Here is a 15,619-nt window from a genome sequence, read left to right on the forward strand (position 1 = left end):
GAAACATACTGGGAGCCAATGTATAATATTATGGAGAGCAAAGCCCATGTGTTCATGATCTCTGTAGAAACACAGTCTATGATAAATTGGAGATGGTTGCTACATCTACCCGAAATAAAATAAGTCCCCAGCCCCAACCCAATCTGGCAGAACTTGAAGGATCAGCAACATGCAACAACCAACAACAACACGGTCATAGAAAGTGACATGGTGAAGGTGTGTGTGTGTGTGTGTGTGTGTGTGTGTGTGTGGACAGGGTGGGGTTGGTGTGGCTGGGGCTAGGAAGGGAAGTCTGCAAAGTTAAGAGCCCACAGATTTTCCTTGTGGACTTTCCTTCACTGGAGGTTTTTAGCAATCTGTCATGGGTGTTTGAGTGGAGATCCTTACCTTGCAGAATGTTGGGCTAGATGAAGAGGTGGTCTATTTTCAGTCTCCACAAAAGTCATCCAAAGTAAAATGCTGTCTGAATTTCAGATTAGAGTTGGGTGGAATTATTATTTTTATTTAAAATTGAGTTTATAAACCATCACAGTTGTCTCATCAGAATGGCATCAGCATTTAGCTCAGAAACAAAGGTCACACACACAGGTTGTATTGCTAGAAAATTATATTGTATTCAGTTTTTTTTTCCTGAGGAGTTGCTCCCTATTGTTCAGCTCAGGCCTTAGCACAATAATGTAGCATTTCGGAAAAAATATACAACCCAGCAAGCCAAAACTGGATGATAAGATGGAAAAAATTTCCACAGCCACCATGTATTTTCCCTTCGTGCTCAGGTAGGTTGGGACAAAAGATAACCAGACACTGCAAAAGATCAACATACTAAATGTGATAAACTTGGCTTCGTTGAAACTGTCAGGCAACTTCCTGGCAAAGAAAGCCACAGTGAAGCTAACAATGGCCAGGAAGCCCAAGTACCCCAAGACACAGTAAAACATAGTCACAGACCCTTCATTACATTCTAGTAAAATTTCTTCAGTCACAGAATGCATGTCAACATCTGGGAATGGGGGAGAGGTTGCCAGCCATATAGCACAAATACCTGCTTGCATAAGGGAGCAGGAAAGAACAATGGAGGAGGCCAGTCTTTTCCCCACCCATTTCCTCATTTTAGAACCAGGCTTGGTGGCCATGAAAGCCAGAACCACAGTGACAGATTTTGCCAATACAGAAGAAACAGCCATGGAGAAGATGATGCCAAAGGCAGTTTGTCGGAATAGACACCCCAGTATCCAAGGTCTGCCAATGAAGAGCAATACACAGAGGGGGCAGAGCAGGAGGGAGAGAAGGAGAAGGTAGGTAAGATTCCTGTTGTTAGCTTTGACAATAGGAGTGTCATGATACTTCATAAATTCCACAAGCACAAGAGCTGTGATTAAAGAACATGAAAGAGCACCAGTGACTAAGCTGATTCCCAAGGGCTCTTCAAAAGCCAGGAAGCTTACAGCTTTGGGAGTGCAAAAATCCTGATCTTCATTTGGGTGACGGTCTTCTGGGCACCAGAAACAGTCGTTCATGTCTGAAAAACAATATTCCCTGTCAGTCTTCCCAAACATTTCCTGATCCTCAATTGGAATTGCAATCCAAATGGCTGGCCCTTGTGCTGCAGGTGGCGCTGTGGTCTAAACCACTGAGCCTCTTGGGCTTGCTGCTTGTAAGGTTGGCAGTTCAAATCCCCACAACGGAGTGAGCTCCAGTTGCTGTGTCCCAGCTTCTGCCAACCTAACAGTTTGAAAGCACGCCAGTGTAAGTAGATAAATAGGTACTGCTATAGCAGGAAGGTAAATGGTGTTTTCATGTGCTCTGGTTTCCGTTCCGTTGTGCCAGAAGCAGTTTAATCATGCTGGCCACATGACCCGGAAAGCTGTCTGTGGACAAACACTGGCTCCTCGGCCTGAAAGTGAGATGAGTGACGGAACCCCATAGTCGCCATTGACAGGACTTAACCATCCAGGGGTCCTTTACCTTTACCTTTACCTTTACCATCTGTGTGAAAGCAGAATATTTCTATCCTATGGCACAGGTGTGGGGAAGCCTTGTTCCATGCCCTGTATGTGTGGGGCACATATCCTGGGAGCACTGAGGCCCATAGACTGCAGCAAAATACTGGTCCCAGGTATTGCTTGGTACCTTGCTAATACTATGGGCTCATGGGGAAAAGTTGTCCTATTAGCCCTTGCAAAGGGAAGTGAAAATATTTCATCAGTTGTATCTTGGAGTGAATGTGTCATGAAGTGCCAGTGCAGTAGCAAGTGTGTGTGTGTGTGTGGTGTGTGTAAGAAAGAGAGAGAGAGAGAGAGAGAGAGAGAGAGAGAGAGAGGACGGAAAATGGCCAAAAAGAAGAAAGATATGAAATAATTTACCAAAAACTCACACACAAACTTTGTTTCATTGCGGTGCCTTTTAGGGCCACAGTGAAACACCTGGGTAAGCACAGAAACAGCTGAGCTACCTCCATCAATCTGCCCCAACCCTGTGATCCCTACTGCCAGGTTGAGATGGACCTCCCACCCCACACTTTGCGCTTGTTACCGTCCATTTTCCATCGTCGGTGGTCATATCGCAGTACACAGGCACAGGGATATTGGGGCCCGCAGGAACTTTGAAATGTCTTAAGAATTTTTAGTCCTGAATAATTCAGGAGGGAGGGTCACTTTTGACTTTAGCCTAATGATCAGGGAGAATATTCCATTTCTTACCCACAACACATAATAATAATAATAATAATAATAATAATAATAATAATAATAATAATTTATTTATACCCTGCCCATCTGGCTGGGCTTCCCCAGCCACTCTGGACGGCTTCCAACAAAATATTAAAATACAGTAATGCACCAAACATTAAAAGCTTCCCTAAACAGGGCTGCCTTCAGATGTCTTCTAAATGTCTGGTAGTTGTTGTTCTCTTCGACATCTGCTGGGAGGGTGTTCCACAGGGCGGGTACGACTACCTAGAAGGCCCTCTGCCTGGTTCCCGGTAACTTGGCTTCTCGCAGTGAGGGAACCGCCAGAAGGCTCTCGGCATTGGACCTCAGTGTCCAGGTAGAAGGATGGAGGTGGAGACACTCCTTCAGATCTACTGGACCGAGGCCGTTTAGGGTTTTAAAGGTCAGCATCAACACTTTGAATTGTGCTCGGAAATGTACTGGGAACCAAGGTAGGTCTTTCAAGATTGGTGTTATGTGGTTTCGGTGGCTGCTCCCAGTCACCAGTCTAGCTGCCACATTCTGGATTAGGTGTAGTTTCCAGGTCACCTTCAAAGGTAGCCCCACATAGAGTGCATTGCAGTAGTCCAAGCGAGAGATAACCAGAGCATGCACCACTCTGGCGAGGTAGTCTCAGCCTGCGTACCAGATGGAGCTGGTAAACAGCTGTCCTGGACACAGAATTGACCTGCACCTCCATGGACAGCTGTGAGTCCAGAATGACTCCCAGGCTGTGAACCTGTTCAAAGTCAATAGCCCTGGTTAACTCCACATTCCAGTGGGCCACCAGGGAATCTGTTGAAAGGCCATCAACATGGAATAAAACATCCCCTACCACTCTCTGGAAATCATTTGGATCCATTATGTGGTGGAGGCGGACCATCCAAATCGGTCCCACCTCCATGCAGAGGGGAAGGGTCACAGAGAAGTCCAGTTGCACCAGGTAGTGATCTGACCATGGCACTTCTTCAGTTTCACTTTTACTTAGTGTCAGATCACAAACATCCATAGAGGTGAATACCAGGTCTAAGGCATGTCCGTGGCTATGAGTTGGGTCAGACTTATTCAGGGACAGCCCCATGGAGGCCATGCTTTCCACAAAGTCCTGAGCTGCCCCTTGTAAGCATGGCTGAGCCCATTAGTACTCACTTAGATCTTCCATATCTGACTGGAAAAGATGCCAAATCAGAATAGGGGCATTCTGAATACAGTGGTACTTCAGAAGTCGAACGAAATATGTTCTGGAAATCCATTCGACACCCAAAACTTTCGGAAACCAAAGTGCAGCTCCTGAGACCCATGAAACATTCGGGTTCCAAAGATTGTTCACAAACTGGAACACTCACTTCCGGGTTTGCGGCATTCAGGGGCCAAAACGTTTGACTCGCCAGGCATTCAGGATTCAAGGTATGACTGTATATGAAACCAGGCTTATTCATCTCTTGTCAGCGACTTTCCTATCAATGCCTACAGGCCTTCAAATTTTGTATATTGCTGGACATAAGGTATTACCCTGAAATTGCTTTTACAATGAAAATTCTATAATTTATTTTTATATGTGGGATTGTTCTTAATTGGTTTTACTATTGATATTTTTAAGGTTGCAATATTTTATGAGAAGCAATTCATAAAATCCAACAAACAAGCAACCAACCAACAAACCAACCAACATATGAGGCCCATATACTCCTTACCTTTCTGGTTGGAAATCTTCCCTTCAGGACACGGGATGCAATCATGGCAGCAAAATGGCGCTCCTTCCTTCCTTTTTTTGTGATAACCAGGATGGCAACTGTCTGTACACACAGAAATAGGCAGTGTCTGACCCAAAAGGAAATAAAACAATGTTACCATTTAGAATATAATCAGCAGGAAGTTGTATTTTCTTAGTAAATCTTTAGTTCAACAGTAGGCATTGTGATTTTTGAAAACCTTTGGTATCTGATACTTTACTAAGGATTGTAGGCAATATGAATAAAATCTATCACTAGTTTCATACACATGTTGGACCTTGGCCCAAAATGTTATCAAAGAAGGGAATGAGAGAAATCTTGAGCTTCATTCATTTATCTTTTCCAGGTTCACTCTGACCTGTGTTCCATTCATTAGAATTTTGGAAAAATTAGGATAATTACCAAAAATAATTCTGAGATTGAAGCAAGAACAGTTTGATTCAGTGTTCTTTCCATCCGTTTCTTTTCCCCCATAACAACAACAAAATTGATGTAGCTGTTATGGTATAGTCACAATGAGAACTGAGGCACATGTTGATGCAATTGTAAATATAAGCATTTAGTTTGCATATGTTCTCTCCAACTTTCTCTTGGATTGTTTTATCAATGTGCAAAGGATACAGACACCGTGGTATAACACCGTATAAGGATTATATTTATATTAAATGAAAATATGCATGACCATTTTGGCCATCACATTTTCTTTTTTTTTTAATAATATTTTTATTGAACAATTTTTAATATAACAAAAACAAAACATACATAAACAAACATCAGACAATAATAAAACATAAAAACAAGTACCATTTCATAACCCAATTTGTAAACCTTACTTCCTCGACCTCCCCTTACTTCCCGTTTCTGTATTCCAAATTCTTACAGTTATTCAGCGAAATCTTGCCTTATTTTATTATAAATTTATAATATTCACCCTTATTCTCTTTATCATAACCCTTACTGATAGTAACCATTTATTTTAATCCAACATCATTCTAACTGTCACCAATTTTATAATGTTTCTTTAAATACTCCTTAAACTTTTTCCATTCTTCTTCCGCCGCTTCTCTTCCCTGGTCTCGGATTCTGCTCGTCATCTCCGCCAAATTCATATAGTCCAACACCTTCATCTGCCATTCTTCCAGTGTGGGTAGATCCTGTGTCTTCCAGTACTTTGCAATGAGTATTCTAGCTGCTGTTGTAGCATACATAAAAAAGGTTGTATCTGTCTTTAACACCCCCTGGCCGACAATACCCAAGAGAAAGGCCTCTGGTTTCTTGGTGAAAGTATATTTAAATACCTTTTTCAGTTCATTGTAAATCATTTCCCAGAATGCCTTAATCTTCGGGCACGTCCACCAGAGGTGAAAAAAAGTACCTTCCTTTTCTTTACATTTCCAACATTTATTATCAGGCAAATGGTAAATTTTTGCAAGCTTGACTGGGGTTATGTACCACCTATAAATCATTTTCATTATATTTTCCCTTAAGGCGTTACACGCCGTAAACTTCAGCCCGGTGGTCCACAACTTTTCCCAGTCAGCAAACATAATGTTATGACCAATGTCCTGAGCCCATTTAATCATAGTTGATTTAACCATTTCATCTTGTGTGTTCCATTTCAGCAGCAGATTATACATTTTTGACAAATTCTTAGTACTGGATTCTAACAGTTCAGTCTCTAATTTTGATTTTTCCACCTGGAAGCCTGTTTTTCTGTCTAGTTTAAACATTTCATTTATTTGGTGATAATGTAACCAATCTCTCACCTTCCCTTTTAATTTTTCGAAACTCTGCAATCTCAGTTTGTCCCCTTCCTTTTCCAAGATTTCCCAATATCTTGGCCATTTCGACTCCATATTTAGCTTTTTAACTGCCTTAGCTTCCATTGGTGATAACCATCTTGGAGTCTTATTTTCCAGCAAGTCCTTGTATCTAACCCAGACATTCAATAGTGCTTTTCTGACAATATGATTTTTAAAACTTTTATGCGCTTTAACCTTGTCATACCACAAATATGCATGCCACCCAAAAATATTGTTAAATCCTTCCAGATCCAAAATGTCTGTGTTTTCAAGAAGCAGCCATTCTTTTAGCCAGCAGAAAGCTGCCGCTTCATAGTACAATTTAAAGTCTGGCAGGGCAAACCCCCCTCTTTCTTGGCCATCACATTTCCCCCCCCCCCCACCATATACATGCTATTTCATGTGTAACCTCTTTGAAATATTATATATATATGAAAGTTAATTTCACAATCTCTTCTTGACTTCTCGTTACTAAAATACTTATAAACAATATTCCCTCTCTTATTTTAGACAGTCAATGGGCAGATAGTCAGTCACCACCCCATTCAAAGCTGCCTGTGTGTGCTTACCTGAACTACCTAAGATATATTGCATCCCTGCACACACTAAATTAAAAAGCCATGAAAATGAATCACCAGATGCTCAGATCGTTAAATTAAATAATAAAACAGCCATCTGTAGCAGTAAATCCTTTATATAAACATATGTATGGAGTGGGATAATAACAATAATATCAACAGCAGCAACAACAACAACAATCAATAGCTAATCAGTGGATAGATGGTAGCATCCCTGTAAATGTGATCACCTGTTTACATCAACTGGATATATATGGCCATGTTGAGCAGAAACACCCTCAACCACTCTTTGGGTGGGAAAACATGACTTCATAGTATTGAAGGACGGATGGCCAGTGCTTTTTTCTGGGGGTACTCCAGGTCACACAGTACCAGAACCTTCTTCCGGCCCAAGCGTGTGCCACTTACTGTAACAGCTTCATGGCGATCAGCCCGGATAGCTGTGTTAGATGGTTACAGACTACCGGCACTTTTTTACAATTAAAGCACTGGGGATTGTTGTACTCACATTCAAATAGTAGTAAAGTCTATCCCTATCTGAGCATTCAGACTCCTTGTGTACAAACATTTATGTGAGGGAGAACAAAAGTGCACTACAAAGTATCTCATTCTCCAGCAGAAGTGGGATAACTCCTCTCCTCATGAAAAGTCCTAATGAAATTCAAACCCTTAAAGTTCAAGCCCTCACATCATACCTGGTTAAATCCAATGTGCCATGTAATAGTAGACTCATTAATAGTGAATTCTTTTACGGGAGTCTGGAGATTCACTTTTCCAACTTTCACTCTGAGGAAGGATTGATTTGGGAATGTGATCCAGTTGACAATGTCAAATCCAGCTTCCAGGGCCCCATTGTGATCAAAGGAAATTTTGTCTCCAGCACTGTTGTTGAATGAAATACTCTGTAAAAAGTGGTGGAGCTGGGGGGGGGGGGAATGGTGCAGAAGAAGAGAAATGCAGAAATGTAATAAGTTGGAACAAACTGATTCCAGAAGTTCTAGGAATTCCACCCAAATACACACACACACACACACACACACACACACACACACACACATACACACACACACAAAACAAGTATTGTAGCATTTCTGGATAGGCAAGTGAACATACTGTGGAGGGACCCGCTTCCTGCATCTACTAGGTCCTCTTGCTATACCTAAAGATCCCAGATAAATTATCTGAAATCATTACCTGCCATGGCAGCCAATTCTTAAGCTTCTCTTTTTCTTCATAAACCATTGCTCTGTGTTTGGACCTGGATGAAGTCATTGTATGTAAAGCATGGGCCATAGCATAGGCAGCATTATAGATACTGTAGCTATGACCAGTCATGCTTGTCTCAAAAACTGACCCAGGAAGACTCTCCAGGCTCTCTTCCCCAGTGCACTTTTCATCAAACAACTTTTTCATCACTGAGAAATGACAAAGGAATGCTTGTTCCCAGAAGTCTGTGATGAAACCATCTTCACTTGCAAAGAAAGGACTTCTGCTCTGAAGAAATTGCTCGAAGCCTTGAAGTTCATTTGTGTGAACAGTGAAGGATAAAGCACCATGGATTAGTTGCATATTCCAATTCCTTTGGTAATAAAATGAGACAAAATCCATCTGTGTAGTCATGATCCACACCTTCCCCTTGGGTTTTACTGTTGTGTATCCCACTTCTGACAGTCTTTCCATCCACATTATAGTTGTAAAAGTTTCTATTTCTCCATAAAATATCAATGTGTTGGCTTTACTTTCCATTACAATGTCAAACATTTCCCACATCTTCTCCCCAATCTTAAAAAAATCATCGAAATACATAATTTGAAGGATTTTTTGCATGAAGGCAAGGCAAATGCCTTTATGAGGAAACAGAGAAAGCATGGCCTGCACAAACCTTTCTCCATTGTTATTATCCACAGCAATGATCCCAATCCATGTCCACTTGAAATGCAGAAGTAACTCAGCAATCCCTTCATATTGATGGTCTTCGTTTGGGACCATCTGGTAGAAAGAAAGCCCTGGGAATTCACCATGTATCACTGGAACTGACCCATAGGTGATCTAAATATAGTGAGGATAGGAAACAGCTGAAAAGGCTTCATGAATACTGAATATGCAATAGGAATGACCATGTACAACACAATTGTTTTCAGTATCATTTCTGAAAAAATAGTTGGCCAATTTTAAATTGTGTCATGTTTCATAGTTTTTCATGTTCGTTTAAAAAAACAAACCAGGACTGGGTGATCAGAAGCAAATAAACATATTCCCAAAATCATCATCTGATAAAATTTGCTGAAGCTCAACAATTTTTAGAACACATTTTCTCAAGTTTTCTTAAATTTTCAAAAATGTTAGCATAGCTGAGACAAATTTCACTAACACTGCTACCTTTTACAACATACTAAAAAGAGACTGTACTAAAAAGAGGCATTTGGAATGGTTTCACAATCTCACAATTATTTTATAGCACCGTGTGCTTGATATCATAGGTTGAAAAAGTCACATCCTTTTTCTTCTTCTTTTGTCTGAAGAAGAGAGAGAACATTTTGATGCTGTCACCACAGGAAGGAGTTCAGTTTCCAGTGATTTACCTATATCCTCTGGTTTGGATCGGATACATTTCTCACTGTCTCAAAGCCAGTAGTTCTTACCTTTCAGTAGTTCTCAAAGTTCTTACCTGTGGAACTTTGTAGATGTGTAACAATGTTGCCATGTGGAAAGATGTTGTAGGGTGAAGTTCCCCAATGACACCTATCAGATAGTCCTGGATATCACACTTGTAGTTGGGGAGATTTTCTTTTCGTGAGGCAAGAAATTTCATTGTGGCATGAAAGGTCTGCTGTACATTGAAATTGGTGTCATGGATGCGTAATCCTAAACTGACATTGGGTAAGATCTGAGAATTTTCATTTATTTCATTTACAGCGAATGCCAAGGCCAGGACATGCTGATAGCTCTTAGTCAGTACACTACAATGAGAATTTCATATGGTATCAAGGGAATATTCTTTGAAGAATTATTGCCACTGTGCTATGTACCACCAAGATGCCCTGCCATAAAACGCAACATTAACTAAACCATCCTCAGTTAAGCACACTCTTATTACATTTTAGTAGATAGAGATGGATGGTTGTTGCACTTATTTCCCATTGCAATCAACTTGGGGCTGTAGGGAGTCCCAGATCTGACCAAAGATGCCTTGTTAATGGTAGTCATGTGGAAACCTCAACTGAATCACCCTTAATTGCCTGCAAACAGAGCTGATGTGCATGCCTATGAAATGCTAATCTAGTTCATCTATCAAATGTCGCAAAATATCAACTGACACCTACAAACATCATTGGGTGTCCAATGCCTCTAACTAACTACCAATATGACAATTTCTCCCAGGAGAAATGTAAGCCTGATTTCTATGCAGCAGACATTGAGTCTGACAGATAAGTTCTTCACCTCAGTTCCCTCTTCAACAACTGCCACATTAAAGGGGAGAGTTTGTCCCACTTGTATCTCCACACAGAAAATTTAATATTCAAGGATGGGTTTGTAGGCACAGAGCAAATACATTTCCTTTGCCTAGTAGAACTTAAAGGAGGACTACAGGGGTGGGGAAAGATAAATGTGATTAATAACATAAAAACCTTATAAAAATGTAGCATTACAAATCTAAACTATTGATTATTGATGCAAAGCTGAGAAACCGTAATTAAATTGCAATTACCTGACTCAGGAAGGTTGAATTGGGCACCAAGTGAAGGGTGATATGGGACTTCCAAATGAAAGAGTGGAAGATGTTCAAAGGAATGGGAAATTATACTCATTTTTCTTTCGGAGGACTTCCCCCACCCAAAAAACTTCCTCAATTATCATATAAAAACCAGTCTACAGTCCACAAAATATCAGCTGCACAAAAGATTTGATTATTCATATGTCCCAAATGCCTACATAGCGACTTCTGCAATAATTTTGATTAAAGTATATTTAATTCAGTATACCTGAAGGAGCATCTCCACCCCCATCTCTCAGCCTAGACACTGAGGTCCTCCTCCAATGGTCTTCTTCTGTTTCCCTCACTGCAAGAAGCAAAGTTAAAGGGAACCCGGCAGAGGACCTTATCAGTAGTAGCGCCCTACCTGTGAAACAGCCTCCCTTCAGATGTCAAGGAAAGAAACAACTATTTGACTTTTAGAAGACATCTGAAGGCAGCCCTGTATTGGGAAGTTTTTAATGTTTTGATGTTTTATTATGCTTTGATATATGCTATAAGCCACCCAGAGTGGCTGGAGGAACCCAGTCAGATGAGCAGGGTATAATTTTTATCAATCTCAAATAAAACGGCATGAAATTCATACAGCTGTTATTTTTAAAAAGTAAATCTAGATAGAAGGTGTATCTTAATAACGTGTCTGATCCACAGCTGAGCACACGAAAAGTATCAGTGCTAAAAATAACTTTTGCTCTTAGCATAACTTGTTTAAATAATATTTGAAGTTGACTATATTAAGTCAGGCCAATTAAGGGTTTGTGGTTTTTTGTTTTATAAAAGTAAACTAGAGTGGCTGGGGAAGCCCAGCCAAATGGGCGGGGTATAAATAAATTATTATTATTATTATTATTATTATTAAACCTAAAGAATATTTCTTCAGGATAAGCGGTGGGCGGTGGGATGCACCAGTCTGGTATTCAGGTCTGGCTTGTCTCTGAAGGACATTGCAAAAAGAGAACACTGACTTTCATTTCCATTTTAACATATTAAATTGTATTGCATTAGTGTAATGAAAAACACCTGTTGAATATCTCTAAAAATACCAAAAACAGGTGCAAAAAATGGGTGCAGAAGTGGGAATATTTGCCACACCTACCGGTACCTACCAACCAATGAAGTGAAAAAGAAAACTCAGAAACTGAGGAAGAATGTAGAGAAAATTCAACTGGAAAACTCACAAAGGATAATTTTTAGATGCCCCCCCCAGCCCAAAACAATTTCATTTCATGTTTTTTTAAATAATTTGAGCCACTCCAGAAGATTGGACTACCATGAATATTGCAGCTCAAATATAAGGAGAGAGAAAAACTCACACAGGCTGATTAATCAACGCCTTGTTGGGGTGATTCTTGAAGGAAGCCATCTCTGAAAGATAAACTGTATGTGATGCAATTCCGCCAATGATGAGGTCACCTAGTTGGTAATATTCATGAAGTACTGAAAGAGAATCACTGATGGTGCACTTAGTGAAATGAGTACTGCATACTGTGTGAGGAAGTAATAACAGTGTGAACACTGTTAATAAAACCATCTTGAACACAAATCTTGGGTTGCACTTGGAGATTTCCCTGCAGGCACTTAGGAGCCTTACATTACATCAGAGATCAAAGAAGCAAGGCTACGTTTCTCCCCAGTTTTCATGAGAAATTCTTTCGAGTGCATTTATTAGAGTTCACATAGATTTGGATACTACTGTTCCAAATCATAGTAACTCCTTGGTGGCTTTTACAAGCCGTATAATTATTGCCATGTGATAATTATAGACTAGATAATCACATACTCATACTTGAGAATTCATTATGGTCTGTCAGAAGAAAACATGTTTATCATATCTTCTCTTTACTGGGATTGCAGGAAATGGAACTACACCAGTAAATGTTACAGGAAGTCCTACTCATATTTGGGAGACAGAAAACCCTGTGACATGTGTCACAGAAAGCCCTACTCATACCAATTGTCCATGGTAAAGTGAAGGTTTCTCAGTGCCTTCCTCTGACTCAGTACAGCCTACACTACTTCATTGTGAGAATAAAACTGGTGTGAGATAATAATGAGCAACAACAACAGGGGCCCTGTAACAAAATGTGTCACAAAATGTGACAATGTGAATTATTTGGTTCAGATTCTACATATGCAATTCTGTCCCTTCACTGCCTGGTTTTCCTTCTTTCCCCTTAAAAAAAAATCTATTGATTCAGATCTCAGTTACCACACTCACTTCTAATTGAGGTCTCTGGGCTTTAGTTTCCCTTTATTCTCTTCATTTATTCTAGACTTTCATTACTTCCCACCCCTGGTCTCCCAGGGAATCTGCACATACCTTAACAATGTTATGAAGTGACCAATGGGTTGTGTATTTTCCCTTTAATTTTTCCAAGAACAAGACAAAAACCTTGTGCTGTTATGTTGAAGGCCTTCTAACGTTTATAAAAATGGACACAACTCTTGGACACTCCATTGTCAGCCTCTTTGGGCCTCAATATGCTTCATTGTGAAATGTTCCTTATTAAGTCTAGATCTAGATATATTCTCTTGTTTCTAGTGCCATTGGATTAGATCGCATCTCTACTGCAGTAACGGATACATGGAAGAGGCTGTGACTTTCTAAATTGAATTGCTTTGCACCTGTTTTTTCCCTTTTTTTTCTTTTTCGTGATTGCAGATTTAACATTCCTGACATATGTGCAGAGGCCAATGCTGGCAAGATTTATTTTATTTTTTTATATCTTTAAACTTCCTAGCCATTCATATTTAACTGGATTGTCTATGATGTCTTAAGCATTCCTGAAGCCATATGTAAATGTTAATGGACACCGCATATAATAACTTTCTATTTAGTTTATGTAAGTTGTTCATTTCCTTTGCTTCAACATCTTTGCTATTCCATGATTTTAAAAAATAAATATTCTGCCAGTCCCAATTATAATTATTTTATGCTTATACAAAATAATTAACTGCAGTGGGAAGCTATTGGCTTGCATCCCTTACCAAGCTAGGCTGTGCCTGTGTTCCCAGGATGTTGAATGTATGAAACGCATTTTATTACACTGTAGTCTGTATAAATAGGTTAGACAGCATCTAATCAAACCAATACTAGCAGAACTACCTGACTCCTTTTATGTTGAGGGTCTCATTGAGGATAAGACTGATGCTATTACACTGCCTGTAGCAAAATATCTCTTGGAGGCAGTAAAAATCAGAAATCAGTATATATGGGCTAGAGCTCCTCTGTTGACTAGGAAGGCCACTGTTACATCTTAATAACTCTTGATGTATACCATTGTTGTACTGTGTATTTTGGGCCTACGGACCTCAATAAAGCTGTTTGTGTGAACTACATTTATACATTGCTGCTCCCACTTTCTAGTGGGCTTGAATTTGCCACACAAACCCTTTCTCTGGAAAACACCTCTAATCAATTTTCCTGAGAGAGGGTTTGCTTAGAAGTTTGACAGGCCGATAGGGTACACATAATTAGTATGAACTTCTAGAGAGAACTACATAGAGGCTCAGGACAAAAATATTAAGCTGTATGATATACAGGAGATGTAAAGAATAGTAAAGTTGGCAGGGTCTTTTGTATCAGGGATCATGAAAAATACACAAGATCTCTGCTGGAAATGGACACCAGAAGCTAGTAATGTCTTTCCTAGCAGTGCCTCCCGTTTTAGTTGTTTAGGACCTACAGATGAGAGCTGAGTGCAGGGTGGGCACCACAGATGGACGAACTATCCCAGAAGGAGAATGATGTGTCCCCATACCAGAGGTACTACCCCTCCCCTAAAACTATATATACTCCATTTCAATTTATACTGTATGCACTCAGAAAAGATTGTATTTTTTTTTAATTTAGTTTTCCATATTACCTGCTCCCTACTGTTCAGCTTAGGTTTCAACACAGTGATGTGGTGTTTAGGGGAACAATGCAACCCAGTAAACCAGCACTGGAAGAAAACACAGGGAAGGTCTCCACAGCAACCATGTGTCTTCCTTTGGCACTCAAGTAACAAAAGACAGCAAACATTGCAAAAGACCAACATGCTGAAGGTGATAAACATGGCTTTGTTGAAACTGACTAGAAAAACCACAGTGAAGGTGATTATGGCCAGGGAACCACATAGCCCATGTTCTTAACTGCAGGCCCAAAGGAGGGCTCCATACGGGTGTGGTTGGGTGGAGGGGTACCAAAGAAGGATGTTAAAAACATCAGAATGGCCAGTTCTAATGTTTGATTAAAGAAGGCATAGAACAGCAAATCAGGCTGCCAGATCCCCTAACCTTTGCAAAGATTCCACTTCATCTGGGTGGGCCTTACATAGCCAAATTTGCAGTAGCTTATATATTCCCCCCCCCCTCTCTGGAAAATGTCTTACACATTCTATTTCAGTGTTTCTCATATACTGGGCTGAGAGCCACTAGTAGGCCTTGGGCAACTTTCAAGATGGTGTTAGTGCCACAGCCTGCTCAGTTCTTCTTCACTTGGCTCCCCTGCTAGCTGAGCATCAGAAATCATTTGCAAGCCAAGTAAATGTGATGAGGTGATAAAGAAGTTCAGGGGAGAACAGGGAATGAAAATCTTCCTCATCTTAAAATTTGAGAGAAGGGATGAGGACATTGGGGCACAGCCCAATGGCTTAAAATAGCAAAAGGTTATATAGGAGAAGTATGGAAAGAAGAGGTGGTCTATTTTCAGTCTCCCCAGAAGTCATCCAAAGTAAAATGCTGTCTGAATTTCAGATTAGAGTTGGGTGGAATTACCGTATTTTTCGCTCTATAACACGCACCCGACCATAACACGCACATAGTTTTTAGAGGGGGAAAATCCGTAGGCATGCCACCCGTAGGTATTTCCTCCATAACACGCACAGACATTTCCCCTTACTTTCTAGGAGGAAAAAAGTGAGTGTTATGGTGCAAAAAATACGGTATTATTTTTATTTAAAATTGAGTTTATAAACCATCACAGTTGTCTCATCAGAATGGCATCAGCATATAGCTCAGAAACAAAGGTCACACACACAGGTTGTATTGCTAGAAAATTATA

At 40.2% G+C, this 15,619-nt stretch overlaps 1 protein-coding gene across 1 annotated transcript; it reads right to left on the reverse strand.

Annotated features, from left to right (window-relative positions):
• Positions 1-605: 605 nt before the first annotated feature.
• LOC128398833 (vomeronasal type-2 receptor 26-like) lies at positions 606-12,106 on the reverse strand. Its single transcript, XM_053360090.1, has 6 exons — positions 11,889-12,106; positions 9,490-9,781; positions 8,016-8,870; positions 7,517-7,741; positions 4,403-4,529; positions 606-1,519 (listed from the first exon to the last, which is right to left on the reverse strand). Exons 1-6 carry the CDS (start codon positions 12,104-12,106, stop codon positions 606-608), a joined length of 2,631 nt encoding a protein of 876 aa, XP_053216065.1.
• Positions 12,107-15,619: the final 3,513 nt, after the last annotated feature.

Source organism: Podarcis raffonei, chromosome 13 (assembly GCF_027172205.1).
Source record: "Podarcis raffonei isolate rPodRaf1 chromosome 13, rPodRaf1.pri, whole genome shotgun sequence".
In the NCBI taxonomy this organism is placed as follows: domain Eukaryota; kingdom Metazoa; phylum Chordata; class Lepidosauria; order Squamata; family Lacertidae; genus Podarcis; species Podarcis raffonei.

Bases quoted from the DNA above. Each gene is read 5' to 3' on its own strand.
- LOC128398833 (XM_053360090.1), bottom strand. From the start codon at position 12,106: ATGGTTTTATTAACAGTGTTCACACTGTTATTACTTCCTCACACAGTA. The intron at 8,871-9,489 runs GTAAGAACTTTG...CACTATATTTAG, and splicing joins ACATCTACAAAGTTCCACAG to ATCACCTATGGGTCAGTTCC. The intron at 7,742-8,015 runs GTAATGATTTCA...CCCCCCCCCCAG, and splicing joins AGAATTGGCTGCCATGGCAG to CTCCACCACTTTTTACAGAG.